General features: G+C 37.2%; 1 protein-coding gene across 13 annotated transcripts in view; it reads right to left on the reverse strand.

Annotated features, from left to right (window-relative positions):
- LOC106171579 (WD repeat-containing protein 7-like) overlaps positions 1-19,787 on the reverse strand; it is a 51,599-nt gene that overhangs the window by 1,608 nt on the left and 30,204 nt on the right. For 5 of the 13 annotated variants that reach the window (XM_087011113.1, XM_087011109.1, XM_087011108.1 and 2 more), the window contains 10 exons: positions 18,860-19,100; positions 17,925-17,966; positions 15,948-16,155; positions 14,582-14,641; positions 11,933-11,989; positions 2,947-3,129; positions 2,348-2,534; positions 1,345-1,615; positions 868-1,050; positions 368-472 (listed from right to left, as the gene is read on the reverse strand). In XM_087011113.1, the coding sequence (XP_086867239.1) occupies positions 368-472; positions 868-1,050; positions 1,345-1,615; positions 2,348-2,534; positions 2,947-3,129; positions 11,933-11,989; positions 14,582-14,641; positions 15,948-16,155; positions 17,925-17,966; positions 18,860-19,100 (1,537 nt within the window). The remainder of the gene's footprint in view (positions 1-367; positions 473-867; positions 1,051-1,344; positions 1,616-2,347; positions 2,535-2,946; positions 3,130-11,932; positions 11,990-14,581; positions 14,642-15,947; positions 16,156-17,924; positions 17,967-18,859; positions 19,101-19,787) is intronic. The other 8 variants (XM_087011118.1, XM_087011117.1, XM_087011107.1 and 5 more) reach the window with 7 other exon arrangements.

A 19,787-nucleotide genomic window follows, 5' to 3' on the forward strand; every position in this document is an offset into this window, starting at 1 on the left:
TGCATGAAGAGCAACATTAAATAAAAATAAAATCTTTCTCTAAAGTTTGTGTCTGACAAGTGCTGCATTCTTCCTGTGTGGTCTCAGAAAATTGGGCTATGAAAATCTGCTTTACCGTTATAGTAATAATGAATCATCAAATGTAGGCAATGTTTCTGTTACTGGTAATAGTGGTAATTATTCTACTCAATTTTTAGTTTCCAAGACAATGAAATGGAACAATCTTTGAGATTCACATGACAGTCTAAATTCACACCACAATCTTACCTGTACAGAATTATTAAAGATTTCCTCCTCTTTTCGAGTTTACAGTTACAAAAAATAAATAATTAATAAAAGAAATCATAATATAATCCATTTCTCTTACCTGCCAAAAGGTGAGTCTTTTCTCCTCATGACAGTATGCTGCCAGGAACTTCCCGTCAGGTGAGAAACACACTGCTGTGATAGGCTTGCTGTGAGCTGGGATGGTCTGAAATAACAGAGACAGACAGCTTGAGTTTGATTTCACAAAGAATCTAAAAGCTTGCTTTTTCCATTTTTTAAGTAACCCCTTAAATAAATTTTGAGGGTTTTGACAATGGTTTCCTAAACTTTTTCACATGTAAAAATGAGACCTGTCTAAAAATATAAATATCAAATAACTATTTCACACCTTTGGCTTAATATGCTTTTTTTCATGACTATACGAACTATTACAGTATATAAGGTACAAAAATACTAGTATTCAGTACATAGTATTCAGGAAAGAAATTCTCTCCTACCAGTGACTTGACATACTAAACCTTGGACACATATAAACTGTATAATCAATATATTAAATTATTATACCACAGAGCTACAAATTTAAAACACCATGACTTTCACCTGAGACTTAGCATGCTTTAACTCGTAGAAGGTGAGTCCTCCATTCCTGGCCCCCACACATATCCTCCTGGAGTTTGTGTCATAGCTAACAATACAGAACTTACAGATAGGAGCAAACACCTCCTGGAGACCCTTGGTCTTCACTGCAGTGTGGTCTAGACAGTGGACTGTGATGTCCATGGCCTGTGAAATATACAAAATTAAATAGGCCTTTAAAATTATAAATAAATAAATTATTAAGTAAACAACGAATGTGAACAAATTCAAACAGGATTTTTGAACAAATGAATAGATAAATGAATACATAAATGAAAATACAAATTTTCTAATGAATCAGTTTCTGTATTATTAACTTATGTCCTTTATTAAAAATTGGAAAATTAATTCAAATGTGATTGCAGATTTTAGCCACTAATTCATGAATTCAAAGTCAACATCTAATTTCACCATGTTGATATAGTACAAGCTATTCCTTACCTCTACCATCAACTCTGCCACATCATTAGGCAACTTATCAATCAAGTGTTCAATAACTCTCATGATCTCCGACTTCCCTCGTACTAGCACCGACGTATGGAGTAAAGGACTCTGGGATTGTGCATTCTGAGCCATGGCATTGTATCGTGCCACCTCCTTTGCCATGGTGATGATGAACGCAGGTGGTCGAGCTGTCGCAATAAGTGCAAGTGAATGACGTGCGGTTCTGCATGCGTCTGCTTGTGAGCTGAGAGGCAGACCAAATGTCATGCTGGAATAGAGAGGATAGCAGTCATTTTATGGGACAAAGGAGACTGTAGCAATTCAGATACAGCACAAAGAGAATGCATCCCAAGATTCAGAATGAAGTGGTATCTGACCTCTATTATTATCATCATACCTTGAGCTGAAAACAACAGAGACATAGACTGCATTCCCACAGATTTTAAAGATCGATCTATCCCATGGGGAGTCTCACTAGATTACTGTCAGCTTAGCCGTCTTAAATGTCTGTCCCGCCTACTAAAAGCTGTAAGGGGGTAAATTAACTTTCGTGCGCACCCGGCTGAAAGCAATTTAGCATGAACCCCCAGGGAGTTAGGTCAATCCAGTAACACCCTGAGCTTTTAGAGGGTACTGGAAATGGCAGATGATACAATTAAATTCAGATAAACTCATACATAAATTGAGAGCATAATATTAATTACACCCCATTCTCATAGATTAGATCGACCTACATTGGATCGACCTAACTCCCTGGGGGTTCACGCTAAATAGCTGTCAGCCGGGCGGACACGAAAGTTAATTACCCCTTAAAGCTTGTAGTAGGCGGGGACGGACACTTAAGGGGGATTATCTGACAGTAATCTAGTGAGACTCCCCGCGGTGATAGATCGATCTAAAAGTTGTGAGAACAGAGCCTTAGACGTACATGTAGTAGAACATTTATTACTATAAACTGCACATATCAAAAATATGTCCTTAAAAATCAATCAAATTTTACCTGGGCACCAGTTTGTCTCCATCCACACACAATTCCAACAAACCCAGTAACACAGCTGACACATCCAAATATGGCTGCCACACCGTGAAACCGCGTCCAATCAAATCTATGGCGGCTCTCCTGATAGGTGTGTTTGCTGGGAGCTGAGGACTGGAGGGCTGCAGAAGGAGATAGGTCAGGGCATTACCTGGAAGAAGGTCATGGGAAATGAGCATGAATAAGTCTGATTGGGCGTTGCCAGAAAATAGAGTGAAAGTGAGCATACATGTGTAGCTGAATATGGTTGGACATTACCTGGAAACCAGATCAACAAATCTATAACCTGACACTACACTTAGACTTATGTGCAGTTTATTAGTGCCATTTTCACTCTCATTTCAATATGTGTTAGTGTCAAGCAAAACACCTTTTTTTACAGGGATTGGAGCTACATGTATTACAGGTGTTACAGTGGCCTTACAGTGGCCTACACCTGAGAACCAATTTGAAGAAAAATTTGACTGCATAACAAAGCTGACAAAATTCTTGGCTACAAATATCAAGTTATATCTGCCCAAGTCAATTGTAAATGTGCCTTAAAAAGTCTCCCCCCCCCTTACTTGTCCTTCTGGCCAGAGCCTGGTTAATACTGAAACCCTCCACCACCCCCTTCTGCTGGTCACCACCTCGCGACGACACGATCTCCTGACCAAACTCTGCACCAATGACCCCCAGCATCACAATGGCGGTGGCCTGCTTACGACGTGTCTCGTAGGAGTTGTCCTGAATCTTCTCCTGTACCTCTGGAGAAATATAAAAAAATAACATCGCATTATATACTCAAATAGGGTTAGTACTATCCTGGACAGCGTGGTATTGAAGTGTGGTATTAAAGCGTGTATTATTTTTTTTTGTTGGTTTTGAATTCTATAGCCAATCAAGGTGACAGTCTAGCTTGTGAAAGGGAGGGCGTAGCACAATCCAATTACAAATATTAGTCCTGAACTTTCTGAATGTGCATTTCAGGCATAACAGTTACAGATGTGCTCTTTTTAAAATTAAACAACAACAAAACTTGAAGCAAACTGAATGCATTATGTAAGTTTTTTCCCCTTTTTGCTATTCAAGTATTAAAAAAAACATAACAGAAGACATAAAATAAATAATATCATTTTGGAAAGAAAATGAGAAAATAAGTGAATTAATTTATAAAAGAATGAATCAATAAATAAACAATGGGTAAATGGGTTAAGTTAATCAGAATAAAAGAAAAAAGACAACAAAAAGCTGACAGACAACACTTCTAAACATGCCAAAAATTTTTTAAAGAAATAACTAAAGATACTGATAAGATTTCTCTTGTTTGTAACGAAGCAAATTCCAACACCATGAGAAAATACATATTAGCCACACTCAATAATAAATACCTTTCCTAATTTAATTAACTTTTCAAACATCAATTTTTTTCTCTGCACCTAAGACAAGCTATGTACTAAGTGCCTTGAAATTGTTAAAATTTCTAATAAAAACTGAATTTTTTATAATAATAATAATAATAATAATTTTATTGAGCATTAAAATGTGTACATTTACATTTTACAAGCTCTCTAAACTACAGTTTTACATAAATTGTAATTGTATACACTTAAATAATTATGACTTCTTTAGATCATTCCATTGCCAAAATACATGTAAGCTAACTACTTCATTCACAATATAATAATACTGAATATAGTATTTTGTACAATATGCCTTTGCTACTTAGGCATAACTGACTGTATAAACTTGGCCACTGCTGATGCACTTGCACGACACTGTGGATTGAGAATCTGTATTATTTTGCTATCGTCATCAGTGCCTGATAGACCAGAGAATCGTGACAGGGAATCTAACATTCTTTTACGCTCACGTTGATGCTGAGTGCAGATCAGGAGAAAATGCTTTTCGTCTTCGATAACATTTTTGCAGTGTGGACAAAATCTTTCTTCCATTGGTGTTTTAGGATATGTATGTCTCCCTCTTTCAATTTGTAAATTGTGGTCACTAAGCCTGAGTTTTGATATTGCTATTTTGTAATGGGCTGGAATGTTGAGTTGCAGGTATTTTTCGCCATTGTACGAGTTTTTTAGGGCTTTGTAGGTTCTTAGTTTACTGAATTTATCAGTGTGTAATTCCTCCCAGAAGAGACATTCAACTTTCTTTATTATTTCTTGATCTAAATCGGGATAGCCGTGAAATGTTTGTGGCATGTTCCCGAAATGGTTAGTAATTTTCCAAGTTTCAAGCATTGTTTTCGTGGCTGAGGACCAGCCGGATATTTTGTCATTTTTCTGTTGATTGTATACCTGTTTAACAATTCTCGTGTCTGGTAAATTGTCCAGTCTTTTTGCAAAATTTTGTGTTTGTTTAACAACATCACAGTATATGGGGTATCTACCCAATTCTGCTCGACTTGCACTATTATTTGTAGATCTTTTCACACCTAATGCCCATTTGCATGCTTTAAGATGAATTTGTTCAAATGGTAATTTGTTTAGGAAATTGAGTGATATTTTCTTTTGCTTAAATAGTTCCTCAGACCATACCTCGCAACCATATGTTAGGATTGGCTTTATCATTTTATCAAAAAGCCTCATAGTCAGTATGGGGTTTGATATATTTTGGGATTTCAATGTTGCTTTGAGAGAAAATAAAGCTTTCAGGGCTTTTAATTTCAAATTATTCATAGCTTGTTTCAATGACCCTGTGCTCGTAAAGGTAATACCCAAGTAATTATATTCTTTTACTATGTCAATGGGGTGACCTTTTATGTGAAAATTAAGATGGGAATGCTTTTTACCATTTTTCTCAAATATCACAACTTTGGATTTTTTATCATTAACAGTCAATTTCCATTTTGTGCAATAATTATCCAGTTTGTTAAGTAATCTTTGAAGACCTTCACTAGACGATGACAGTAAGATAAGGTCATCGGCATATAATATGTGGCATAAACCGTTCACTTTTCCTGTATTGTTTCTACACTGTAGGCTTTCTCTGATATCATCGATGAAGATATTAAAAAGAACAGGGCTGAGGTTATCCCCTTGACGAATACCAATTCGTGAGGTGAATGGCTCTGTGTAGCCACCTTGAACAGAAATTCCTAGTTTTGTGTTTTGGTACATTGATTTTACAACTCTATAATATTTTCCACCGATTCCCAAATTAAGCAACTTTAATAAGAGACCCTTGTGCCAAACTGAATCGAATGCTTTTTTGAGATCGATGAAACATGCATAAATGCGTTTATTTTGGTTAACATATTGATTTATTAGTGATTTCAATGTAAAAATGTGATCAGTAGTACGAAAACCTGGTCTAAAGCCTGCCTGTTCATTACTGAGTTTGCCGTTAGTATCTAGGAAATCATTGAGTCTGCCAGCCATAATTGAATTAAAAAGTTTTCCAAGGCAGCTAGTTATGCAAAGCCCCCTATAATTTGTTGGATTCATACGATCCCCTGATTTGTATAGAGGAATAATAATACCTAAGTTCCAAGAGTCTGGCATTTCTGAAGTGTTAAGGACTAGATTAAAAATCTTGGTGAGTGGTCCTATTATATATGGAGCGCTAGTTTTGAGCATTTCATTTTTAATTTTGTCCTGACCTGGTGCCTTTCCATTTTTTAGGGCTTTCAGTGCCTTTTTTACTTCAGATATTGTTATCGGTTTGTCCAAGTATGTATTACCAGGTAAATTTTCCTTTTGTTTGATTTCAGTATCTATTTCATGATCCCCAGTAGGTGTCATTCCACATAATTGATTAAAGTGTTGTAACCATACATCTGGACTTATCAGATTGCCAGAATCTTTATTTTCTTTCAGTTTTTTGATAGTTTTCCAGAATTCTTTAGGGTCCTTATTTTCATTGTCAAGGAGTTTTTCTAAAAGTGAATCTTTGAATTCTTGCTTTTTGTTTTTAATTAGTTTTTTGTATTTTTTAACAGCTTCATGATATGTATGCGATATAAATGTGTTCTGTGGGTTATTCTGTAACAGCTTCCCCAAGCGTTTTATTTCACGTCTGACTTCTGCACATGTTGCATTAAACCATGGCTGTTTCTTCGCTCTTACTGGTTTGTTTTTCTTTTTTGTTACAGGGTGTTTTCGCTGAACTAATGATTCATTAGCTGTATTCTCGAGTAGGTCTGAGAGCGTCTTACATGCTGCATTAACCCCTTCTTTGGTGGCCGGATAGTTAGAATGTTGCAGTTTGCTTAAAGCCAGAATAGTTTCTTCTTTTTCAAGGGCTTCAAGAAATTTTTCAGCAGAATCATTTTTCCATATGTATTGCTCACTAGCCTTGAGAATGGGTGTCGAAGTATTTACATTCTTGATTCCTGTGCCTTGGATTGACAGGTCTATCAGACAATGATCAGAGATGTAGTCTATTGGGTGAACTGTGCAATATCTTACTTTGTTAAAGAGAACATCACCAACAATAACATAATCTACCGTGCTACATCCATGTCTATTGTAACAAGTAAAATAACCTAAGGAGTTGCCAAGTGTCCTACCATTAACAATGCTGAGACTGCTACTTATGCACAGCTCAATCAAACTTCGACCTTGCGAGTTAACTATAGGGTCGAGATTATTTCTCCTCTTTGGTGTAAAGTCTGGTCTACAGGTATTCGGTAAGAGTGGACCTTTGGCGTTATCATTACTGGTAACATCAGGCAATGTACCAGTGCGTGCGTTAAAATCACCTAATATGCAAATTTCACCATACTGCTGGTAGTGAGCTATTTCATTTTCTAAGATCTCAAAGGTCTGTTCATCATTTGGACCATTGTTTGGTTTAATATAAGCAGCACAAATGAAGAGGTCCCTTTCTAAGCCAAAATGAGTGCCCTGTAGTTCTATCCATAGTAAGTTTTCACTTATGCTTTCATATGCTTTAATTGCCCCACCAAACTCCTTTTTGTAATAGATCACTATCCCTCCCGAGGGCCTACCTTTATTTTTCTTCTTTTTTCGCATTCTAAGAAAATGACCATGAGAGTTTGTGGGTAAAACCACCTTGGATCTTAGGGTGGTAAATGTTTCAATACAAATAAATATGTCATAGCTCTCTACTGTTGTTATAAAATTTTCATCTGAAAGCTTATTCCCTAGCCCTCTAACGTTTCTCATTCCAATGCGCAACATTGTCAGAAAAATCTATACAAGTACTTGTAATTATACCAAAAAATAACTGTTTTAACCACCTAAAACAACAATATATTAAAAGTATGTACAATAATTAGGTAAAGAGTTTTCCAAATTCATTCGATATAGGCTAAAGTATATATTTGAATATTAAGTCAACACAGTAAGAGTGTTGTAGCATAAAGCATGATGTTATACTATGTTATTTTCAGCGTAGTTTCATTTCTAGCTTACCCAGACAATCGCGTAAAAGTTTGAGTTCATTTTCAAGAGTGTTGCTCTGATTTCTATGTTCATGACGGTTCCACATATTCCTTGTTGTATTACCCTGATGCTGATACATCCTCCTATTTTCCAGACAATTGTAAGGCTTTGAAAGAGCTGAGGGTTCTTGCCATGTGCGCACCTTAGTAGATGTTTTATTGTGGTATGGGGTCTGTCCTGTTGCAGTTTTGATACCGCGAGCGAGCGCAGCAGTTCCTTTGTAATTTAGATGTATTCCATCGTAAGCAAAGTAGTCTCTCCTATCGGTGATGTTACTATTTGCCATGAAATGGACATTTTGTTTTTGGCAGTGTTCTTTGAGAAGAGAGTTTAGCATCATTCCTTTCCTATTAAACCTGCTATTTCCCCATCGAGGTAAAATGCAACTTATTATGATTTTTGCTTTGGGGTATTTAATGCGTGTGGTGTCAATAAGGTCCTTAGTAGAGTTTAGGACTGCTTCTGGTTCTTCTCTGGCCAGGTCGTTTGACCCAATAGCAAATGTGATTGTGCGCGGATGACCAAAGTCATTTTCAGTAATAGTAGATATTGCATCAACTATATGTTTCCCTCTCATGGCGATGCACCGGCTCTTAGTGTGGGGGAAAAGTTTGTTGGCATCAAGGTTTTTACCAATGGAGCTGGTAATTACAATGTTATCAAACTTGTTCTCACTTTCTGGTGTAGTTGTGCCCACAGGAGTGTTAGTAGGTAGAGGGTTCGTCACCTCTTCCGGAAAGGTGTAGGCATTGGTTTCAGACACTGCAGCTGCATAAGATTTCTTCACAATTGGAGAGGTAGTTGAATCAGCTGAGGTGACCATAGTAGCTGCTTGTACTTTGTTGGTGCCAGATACCTGTACATTATGTTGACTAGCAGACTGGACAGGTAGTTCCAAAGTGTTGGCATCTGTATTGTTTGGTGTGACTTTAGCAACCGTATAACTTGATGAGGGAGTGATGGTATCAGTTACAGTATCAACAGAAAGTGTTACAGATTGAACAGGTACAGGTTGCTCAGGTGTGGAGGGCGTGTCAACTGCAACTGCTGCTGGTATGATAAGATCTGCAGCTACTTGGCTAATTGCAGGGTTGTCAGTTTGGTTCATCTGAGAGGGCTTGAAGGGTTGTGCTTGAGGCTTATCATATATGGTGATCTCAGGTAGATTTACCTGGATTTCTTCTTCAGAGGTATCCACTATACATTGAACTGCTATGTGGCCAGTGCTGTAGGAAGATTGAGTCCCTTTGTTGGCAGTAGTTAATTGTATTTTGGGTGGGACAAAGTTTTTGATGTTGGCAACTTCTTCAGTCAGTGCCTGCACTTGTGACATGAGTTTAGATAGTAGGCCAATTATCTCATTGTCCTTTGCAGAGGATGTTGTTATTAGCCCCTGCAGTGCTTCATTCATCATCAGTAATTGACTGTCCTGCTTGTCCTTTTTGGCATCCTGCCTTTGTAGGTCAGCCGTTTTAAGTAGAATTTCTGCATACTGATTTTCCACTGACTGAAGGGTCTCTTGAATTTTTCCCATATCTCTCTCATTCTTCATAGCTTTTAAGTTTGAGCTTGTACTAAGTCTCCTTGTTTTGACACCCTTTAACCTTTTGTCATGTGTTTGTTTCAGTTCAGTTTGATCAGTGTCACCATCAGTTATATCAGTAGTAAACACTTCATCTTTTCTACTGATTTTGGTATTTTCAACACATTCTACCTGGTTTTGAGTGGCAATTTCTTCATGGCTTTGGCTACAAGGCTGGACTTTAGGTGATGATAAGAGTAGTGCAAGTTTGGGATAGTCCAGTGCTAACCATGCTATGTATGCAGCACCTTGAACATGTATCTTCTTAGACTTGGCGGTATGGTAGAAAGTCAGAGATATGCTACCAAGGCTCAGTCCTTTTGGGCTGTGATATGTGAATTTTAGCTGGTGTCCTGTTCCGTTGTTCACATCAATGTCTGCATAGGGCTTGTGATACTGCCTACATACATCCAGCCAACGCTTGACTAAAGGCACAGACGTAATGGCTACAACAGCACACTGACTGTTATGCATAACTTTTTCAATGTTGGGGCCAATGTATTGTTCTTTGTATTCATAGTCATTGTCTTTGTATTCATAGTCACTACAGATATCATTTTCCCAATCATATATCTTTCTAGTTTCTGGATTGATAAGGGTAAAATATGCTTCACTAAGTTTCTGTAACTGTTCTTTGTCCTCAATTTCACTAACCTTGGCGGTGTATGCATGGGTTATCTCCTCTATTGTGCATCCTGTAGCTATTCCTAGTGTGGTGTACAGGTCCTCCATCTTGCTTGCTTTGTTCCAATGCTGAAGGCTGTACTATATTTAATGATCAGCTTTTTGCATCATAATCCTTACAGTTGTCAGCTTTCCTTTACATGTAAATGTCCCAGACAGGTTTAGGATCTTTCTAAAAGTTGTACATAGAGTTAAATATGCTGTTTTCCGTGGTTAATTCAGTAAATTTCAGAGAGCATAATACATGCAACCTGTGCAGGCCGCCATTGAACAAGTTATTTTTTTTAGAAAAGCAAAATTGCTTAGTGCAGATTATTTTCTCACTAAATAAAATGTAAAAAACCTAGAATTCCACTTGGGAAAGTGAAACAAAACAAACAAACAAAAGTTAAAGATATCCATGTAAGTATTGAATGAACTGCTCATAATAAGGGCAGTAGAAAAATTGTAACCTCATTAATGTAACTTAAAACTTTAGTAAATTATTTCCCAACTAGATTTAATATAACAATGTTAAACTGTGTAAACTCAGTAACTGCATGTACTTTTTAGAAAGCATACTGTCAGTAATTTCATAGCTCTTATCCATACTTAACAAAGTTTTACTTTGTCATTCAAGTCATCTGTGAGTTTCAGAGATCACACCATATTTCACACTCTGAGAGTTTGGTCACTGGAGAAGACTTCAGCATGCTGATAACTAGAGCTGGTTTCCAGAAAACTCTGAAACTCAGGGTGTTTAAGGCTCTATTCCCATAGATTTTAGATCGATCTATCCCCGCGGGGAGTCTCACTAGATTACTTTCAGATAATCCGACTTAAATGTCCGTCCTGCCTACTGCAGGCTGTAAGGGGTAATTAACTTTCGTGTCCGCCCGGCTGACAGCTATTTAGTGTGAACACCCAGGGAGTTGGGTCGATCTAAAGTAGGTCGATTTTATCTATGGAAATGGGGTGTAAGTGGTAAGCACACAGTAACTTAAAGCCAAGTAATAAGCACTGACACCAAACCCTACAAATAGAAAAGCACCACCAGGCAGAAGATGACTAGTGTCACTGACTAAAATGCAAGAAGCATTTCAGGGATAACATAAAACCAAAAGCTGTTCTACCAGTTGTAGAATAATAACCAAAGTCCAGCAGTTACTTTATTTTACTTTTAAAAAGGTTAAATTTTGGTCTTAAGTTATTTTGTGTTACTGAAAATTGATTCTGAGACGTTTTTATGACATCACCACAGAGTGTTGTCAACAGCCAAGCAGCAGACCACCTTTTCTATGCAGGCAACATTGCAATAACTACGACAGGAATAAAGATAATTTTTACTAGAAGAAATCAGTTCTCGAAAAGACAACAAATTACTGTGACAAGTTCCATGACTTAACTAAGAGAGAGTTCTATCACAGTCAATGCAAGAGCACCTAAAGTACCCTGAGTTCAGAGACCACTGGCAACTAACCTTCATCATCTTAATGCCCTATTTCTAGTAGCCATACTCAGCATTTAGCACCCAGAGAATCTGGTTACTGGAAAATGCTTTTAAATATTCATACATGGTGCTAATTGAGGTTGGTTTCCAGTTAGTTTCTCACTGCTGAAACTCAGGGTGACACAGAGAGACAAACATTATAGCAACTTCAGAAGAAATCATTGGAAACTGCCTCCACTGTCAGCATGGCTCTGTGGTTTCCAGAGTCTGGCACCCTGGGTTTGGTTTCCAGATACTGCAGAGACATATATAATACTGATAACAGAGGCTAATTTCCAATAAATGATCTCTGAAACACAGGGCATCCCACAAAGAATACAGCAACATCAAGAGAAGGGAGTAAAGCAGACAGCCACCGCAAAACTGGAGAAAGGTCCACATTGTATGCTATATACCTTTCCCCTCATTCAAGGACTTTGACCTTTGTCTCTTGATGCGGAAAGACCCTCCTCCTACAAAGTCAAAGTGCAGTGATATTGTCTTGTGTGCAAACATGATAAAAAAGTAAATTGTTTCTAAAGAGAGTAAATGCATTTTCTACCCATGGGCATGGCATTTTGACTTGGATCACATGACTTGTCTCCAATTAAAGAAAGCCTGTCTGTCATGATTTATGTGAAAGGGTCAAATTGTCATATCTCACGTAGAAAACCCATTTAGTCTGTCTAGAAATAACTTACTTTTTTATCACAATCAATGTGGCTTTTTGTCATCCAGTCTAACACCAGATAAAATACAAATTTCCACAACAACATTTGACATGCTTTTTAACACCACTGCAAAGAGCCAGCTTTTAGCATGTTTCCAATCAGGTAGGGTTGATGAAAAGGCCAGCGATTTACCTTGGGGCAAAGTAGACTTAAATTCTCGTCTAAAAGTGTAGACCACTTGATTTTTTTTTTTTTTTTTTTTTTTTTTTTTTTTTTGTGAAACAGAAATTTTATATAAGTTTAGGACATTCGTCATATGTATATGTAAAAGGTTCATTACACAGCTATGCCAAGGGTTAATTTGCAATGGCCCTTAGAACATAGAGTTAGTTCAACCCAACTTAAGAAGAAACACGACTTGACAATTAAGCACCACCAACAATAATACGTATGCTCGCTTAAAACTGTGCAGATAAAAATGAATAGTTAGTTGAGATGCCATGAGGAAACACATTTGCTCTTTTAACACTGCAATACTTCTGAAAATGATTTCTCAATTACAAATCTTGTATCTTAAATATTAAAAGAATGAAAACTAGGACAACAAATATTTGCATATTTAGGCCACATTATTCATTACATACTCTCCAATTTTTCATTAAGCATTTATCTAGACTTAAGATTTTACTACCATGAAAGTACAGCTGACACTAAAATTTCATTACAACCCAACCCAACCTTGTCCAGCAAGATTGCTATGTCTCAGAAAGCATATTCATTTTCCCAAAATAATATAATCAGAAAATAATTGATATAAATCATATTAAAAAAAAATTAACTTATATATCAAAATTGCATGTTTGCAGATGGATTGGGGATAGAGGGATAGCTGGACCCAGTTATCTGTACTAATAGAGGATTGGGGATAGAGGGATAGGAGGACCCAGTTATCTGTACTAATAGAGGATTGGGGATAGAGGGATAGGAGGACCCAGTTATCTGTACTAATAGAGGATTGGGGATAGAGGGATAGGAGGACCCAGTTATCTGTGCTAATAGAGGATTGGGGATAGAGGGATAGGAGGACCCAGTTATCTGTACTAATAGAGGATTGGGGATAGAGGGATAGGAGGACCCAGTTATCTGTACTAATAGAGGATTGGGGATAGAGGGATAGGAGGACCCAGTTTTCCGTACTAAAAGCGGATTGGGGATAGAGGGATAGTAGGACATAGTTATCCGTACTAATAGAGGATTGGAGATAGAGGGATAGTAGGACATAGTTATCCGTACTAATAGAGGTTTGGAGATAGAGGGATAGGAGAACACAGTTATCTGTACTAATAGAGGATTGGAAATAGAGGGATAGGAGGACCCAGTTATCTGTACTAATAGAGGATTGGGGATAGAGGGATAGGAGGACCCAGTTATCTGTACTAATAGAGGATTGGGGATAGAGGGATAGGAGGACCCAGTTATCTGTACTAATAGAGGATTGGGGATAGAGGGATAGGAGGACCCAGTTATCTGTACTAATAGAGGATTGGGGATAGAGGGATAGGAGGACCCAGTTATCTGTACTAATAGAGGATTGGGGATAGAGGGATAGGAGGACCCAGTTTTCCGTACTAAAAGAGGATTGGGGATAGAGGGATAGTAGGACATAGTTATCCGTACTAATAGAGGATTGGAGATAGAGGGATAGGAGGACACAGTTATCCGTACTAATAGAGGATTGGAGATAGAGGGATAGGAGGACACAGTTATCTGTACTAATAGAGGATTGGAAATAGAGGGATAGGAGGACCCAGTTATCTGTACTAATAGAGGATTGGGGATAGAGGGATAGGAGGACCCAGTTATCTGTACTAATAGAGGATTGGGGATAGAGGGATAGGAGGACCCAGTTATCTGTACTAATAGAGGATTGGGGATAGAGGGATAGGAGGACCCAGTTATCTGTACTAATAGAGGATTGGGGATAGAGGGATAGGAGGACCCAGTTATCCGAACTAATAGAGATTGGGGATAGAGGGATAGGAGGAACCAGTTACCTGTAGAAAGAAGAGATTGGGGATAGAGGGATAGGACAAATCACTTATCTCTACCAAGAAAGAATTGGGAATGATTGGGGATGAGGTGCCCAACTTTTCTGGATGGTAATATCAAGGCAATAAGAACTATGCTGAAAATTGAAAGGTAAAGAACTGCATCTGTTTGGGAATTATTTGCCTTAAATCAAAAGACTAAGATGTATTTCAAGCAACCCCTTTTACCCAACAACAGATCTTGCTGCTTTATTATATAAATCAACCATTATCAGTTTTGCAAAATTAAATATATAATTTTAACCACAGTAAAAAAATGCACTGCATTTAGAACTCTGTACGCTACCTTTCAAGCTACCTTTTCTCAATATTAAACTTTTGGACCTTTTGACTTTGGTTGCTGCAGCTGAAGTATTAATTGAATGTTAGTAAAATTTATTAATACAGGAAAGACAAGACATCCAGTGCAACAGAAAGAAAGAAAAAGTAGAATTACAAAAACATTCAGCATACAATGCAAACCAGGTACATAATTCAAGGTTAGTATAACACCAAAAATAAATAAATAAATTTAATAAGTCAGAGCAATGCACATCCCAGTTAGCAGTAGTTAGTAATAAAGAAAACAGCAAACATTAAACACATTCAATTTGTTAGTAATTTAAAGTGATGAAAGTGAAAGTATGAAAGTGTTGAAGTTAGGAGTAAAATATCTTCAAAAATATGATTTAAAGGTGGCTACTACCATGATAATGTTTGGGATTCAAATAAAAGATCTCTGACATTGTTATTTTTGTAATAGTACATAACATATACTGAAAATACCCCAAAACTGATGATAACGCTACCACACAAAGTTGACAACTTTGGAATTTTGCATGTGTGATGATGTGCTGGTATGCTCTACCAGGGCGACTGATAGATTTTTACAGATATTCACAGATATGTCTCTAGCTAGATAGATGGTCATTTTGGGCTGAAGTCACCCTGTTGAGGAATCCCATGTGGAAACAATTATCTCTGCGCGCGCCAAAGGCTCTGTACTTGCTCTGCATGAGCTGAGCTTCACAATGATGTGATAACTGCTTGTTACGCAACCAGTCTAAGGCTTTTTTATCTGTCACAGAAGAGCAAGTGATTGAAGTCAGAGCAATTAACTGTCTTGATTGCTGTCACGCATACTTAGACTGGACCTGCTAAGTGGCAGTGCCTGAGCAGTTATGCAAACAATTACCAGCCATGTAATCAGCCTTGAGATTCCTCAACAGGGTGACTTCAGCTCAAAATGACCATCTATCTAGCTAGAGACATATCTGTGAATATCTGTAAAAATCTATCAGACACCCTGGTAGAGGGTAATGTGCTGGATGAGAAGAGAATGTTTAATTCTGTTATGAAGAACATGTGGTCATATCAATGTTGCTAGTATAACATGGACTTCAAAAATTCTTATTTGAATGTATAAAGTTAAAATATTGTACTATAATTTCGAAAGCTTTAGGTTAGAATATTGATTACAAATTAGCTAAAATTAACTAGATATATAATTTTTGATATTTGATCCCAGAGTAAGTCCTAATGTGACAGGTGATACCAAATTGTTAGGTGTTACATTGTGTTAGATGTGACACTGTTTTAGATGTGACAGTAACGTGTTAGGTGTGACAGCAGGGTAAACATGAAAGCCTTGGTTATAACAGATATATCCTCACCAGAGATATCCTCTTGCTCCTCCTCCTCCTCCTCAGGCAACTCCTCAGTTTTCCCAGAAGACACTGCACCATGGGCTTCCTGTGGACCGAGACTGGGGTCGATGTAATTGGGTAAATATGGCGCCCACTCTTGGACCACTTTCCTTCGACCCTCAGGACCAAGGCGCCTCAGTTCAGCCAATAGGAGGGCTTGGGCAGCTTCACGGATCTGGTGATATCAAAGGTCATAATTATTGCTTTTTCTTGATCTTTTAATCTTTTTTCTTTCTTTCTCTCTTCATTTTCATATATTGTTACCTTTTTTCCTTGATATGAATAACAGTTACCAATTATGTCAGACTCTATGCTTAACCAGAAATTGCTGTTATATTATCAAATTTTTTATGTTAAATATTTTGGAATATTCACTGAAATACCTTCAAACTTTTTTGAGATTAACAGTTTCTATTATCATAAACAGATTTTCTGGAATAAAAGCAACAAGCATATAAACACTGTTTAGTCTGGTTCAACAACATTCCATGCTAGGTAGAAAAAAAATCAATTCACTGCAATATACATAATTACATAAAACAGAAGCATCAGGACAAGTCAAATTGTATAACAACAAAAAAGAGAATATAATCTCAAATACAGCAAACAAAAAATGTGCATCTGATAAAATATAATAATTCTTGAAACAAAAATGTTTCACAGTTTGAACAAAAGGTGGCAGTGGCAGCTCTGCTGTACTCTCTATGTCTAAATATTATTGTGCACTTTACAAAAACAAAAAATAATTATACTACTATCACTTACAACAGCATATTTTACTTATCAATCTTCATTACACTTAAAATACCACGCATATTAGTACCCCCCCCCCCAAAAAAAAAAAAAAAAAGACAACTTAAGAATCCCCTGTACTTAATTTTACAATTATACAATTGTTTTACTAGTATTAGCCCTTTATAATTATTGGTATTTAATTCCAGAGAAGCAACTAATGCATAGATTATTTGCATTTTTCAAAAAAAGTTGCCTGATCTAAAATTGAAACCCTTTGCATATTTTTTCTTGAATGTATTGTTAACATGCCAGAAAAATATAAATGTTGAAGTTTAGAGAACAATATTGCAGAAAACCCTCTGGAAGGAATAATTTGAAAGATCACTGAGTCAATGAAATGCTATTTCTCTTCTAACTACTAGTAATAGGTTCTTGGCACACTGTAGTGGGCTTTATAGGACTGTTTGCATGGGAGAATTGAGGCCGTCTTCTGGGTCTTTCAAACAATGGTGAGGTTTTCAAGTTTACATTGATGGGTATCTAATTTCTTCTGTCGGAAGACGGTCTGGAGCCGCCCCTGGTTTGCAAAAGGAAAGAAAGGTGACACAAATCCTGGTGACAATAATTATGTAGGGGGAGTATTTTGCAAGACAATGGAGAAAAATTTTTCTTAACTTACAGAAGACAATTTAAGACAATTTTGTAGATGAAAATGACATATTTTAATTGTGACGTCAGCAAGGAGGCTCTGGGATGGTTTACCTTAGGCAAGATGGTAAAAAAATAAAATTAAGATTTCAGAACCAGAGGTAACATGTTGCAGGTAAGGATAAAATATTGCCCATTATACATAATCTGTGAATGGTAAAAAAAATAATAATAGTAATAATAATCACCCCATCTGAGGAAAAGGGTTTTATTACTATAATTCTGATTTGTTTTGAGGTTAAAAGACAGAAATTATGTCATAATCTGCATACTAAAAACAAAGGTAAAGAATGCCTTCTCAAGAAACAAATTTAGTTTACTGCAGGAAATCACCAGATCTGTTACAAATCTATTTTCTACTTTCCCTGAAACCTACTCTGAACAAAAACATCTACTTCATTATTCCTCAACAAATTTCTACCTAAATTTGTCAACCAAAACACTTCAAGAAATCGCCACCAGATGTCACTCCTTCTCTGGTCAAATTCTTCCGTTCCTTACCTGTACAGAGCGGTGCTGCCACATACTGGATAGAAGTTGAAGCTGAGAGAAACACAGGGAACAATATGCTTTACAAACATGACAGTGTGTTAGTTGTGACAAATGTGTTGGCTGTGACATGTATTAGCTGTGACATGTTTCAGTGTGTTAGCTGTGACAAATGCGTTGGCTGTGACAAACGTGTTAGCTGTGACACGTGTCAGTGTGTTAGCTGTGACAAATGTGTCAGTGACTTAGCTATGAGCAACCTGGCAGTGCTAGATGTTTGTCAAACAGTGTAAGCTGCAACAATATTTTGTCAAGGGATAGCACTAATGCTGAGACTAGAAGTTAGGGTTGGCATGTATCTAGAAACATGTTTATAGTGTGACACTAAAAAATGCAAAGTACACTAGGTATCACTAATAAGAGTTTCCATGAAAAGTATAAAGCGTAAAATCTGTCATACAGTAAGACTTTGCATATTTAAAGTTGTGACTGTGATAAGTATGTTACATGTGCCAGTATAGTTATAGAACATGCCAGATTTAAGCTTAAAAATCAATGTGGATATTTGTTAAAACTTGTTCATATACTTTATGAAACCATCACTGCAAGACCTTTCTACATAAAGGGAAACATTAAACTACATAAAATGGGGAAGACTTTACTCAAACAAAATGATACTGGAATGATATCAGTTGATTACTAGTAAGCATATGCCATGCATATCTATGAATAACAACAAAGTGTGTCAGTGAGGTGGTCCAAGTTATCTGTATAAGCAATTCCAATTCTGTGAACAGGCAATTCCAGTTCCGTGTAATGTGTTTGATGTATTAAAACCTTGCAAACAAATCTATGTATAAAGATTGCATAATGAGTACACTGTAACTGTTTTACATGGGGTACACTGGGTATCACATGATCATCACATGACCATCACATGACCTTACCTCCAGGCACCTGTCCTGCCACCTACTGGCCAGCATTTGTAGCTTGGGATTCTTGTACAGGTCTGTGCCCACCAAGTCTGGTAATAAGACGCAGTGCAGGGTGGCCAGCAGGCTCCAGCCTTGCTTAGTCTGTGCCTGCTCAATGACAATAGAGTCTGCAGAGCTTGTACCATCTGTATCATCCTCGTCTGAGCTGGAGAATGTCTGTGACATCAGCAAACCTTGGCTGTCAAAGATTTTCCTGTGGAAGGAATTGTGAAGAAAGTTCATTTCACACTGAATTGTACAAATTCCAAATGCCAAATCTATGTCATTACTACTTGGGTTCTTTCAAACATTACACACCCAGACAGCCTCAGTAATCTGGCCCACGTCTGGCCCAGATCTGGCAACGTCTGGATTATCAAAATCTGGCCCAGATATTGCCAGACACTTGCCAGATCTGGGCCAAGTCTGGCAAAGTCTGGCATTTATGCCACATTTTGCCAGACACTTGCCAGATCTGGGCCAAATCTGGCAAAGTCTGGCATTTATGCCACATTTTGCCAGATGCTGCCCAGACTTGGGCCAGATATGGTACTTTCATTTTCAATTTTTATTTTCTATTTATTTATTTTTTATTGACCAGTGAGCTGAATGCATTGAACTGACGTCATTTGATAAATTTTGATTTAATTTATCTCTCTCTTTTTTCTTCAAAGTCCCCTCATAAGTGTGCTATTTGTTTAATTTGACTTGACATTTGAATGAATTCACTGATCTAAAACTTTTTTGGACTACTCGTTCCGCTGTTGTAAGATTCCGCTTTTTATGCTAAGCCGGTCAAGGACCCGGATGTAGCGTTTCTTAGAGTTATGGATATGAAAAAAGCACAAGCGTATCAAACTGATACAATTTCGTTGAGTGATTTGATTCGTGGTGCGATTTA

This window comes from Lingula anatina, chromosome 4, assembly GCF_051362555.1.
Source record: "Lingula anatina isolate TDL-2025a chromosome 4, LinAna3.0, whole genome shotgun sequence".
Taxonomy (NCBI): Eukaryota; Metazoa; Brachiopoda; class Lingulata; order Lingulida; family Lingulidae; genus Lingula; species Lingula anatina.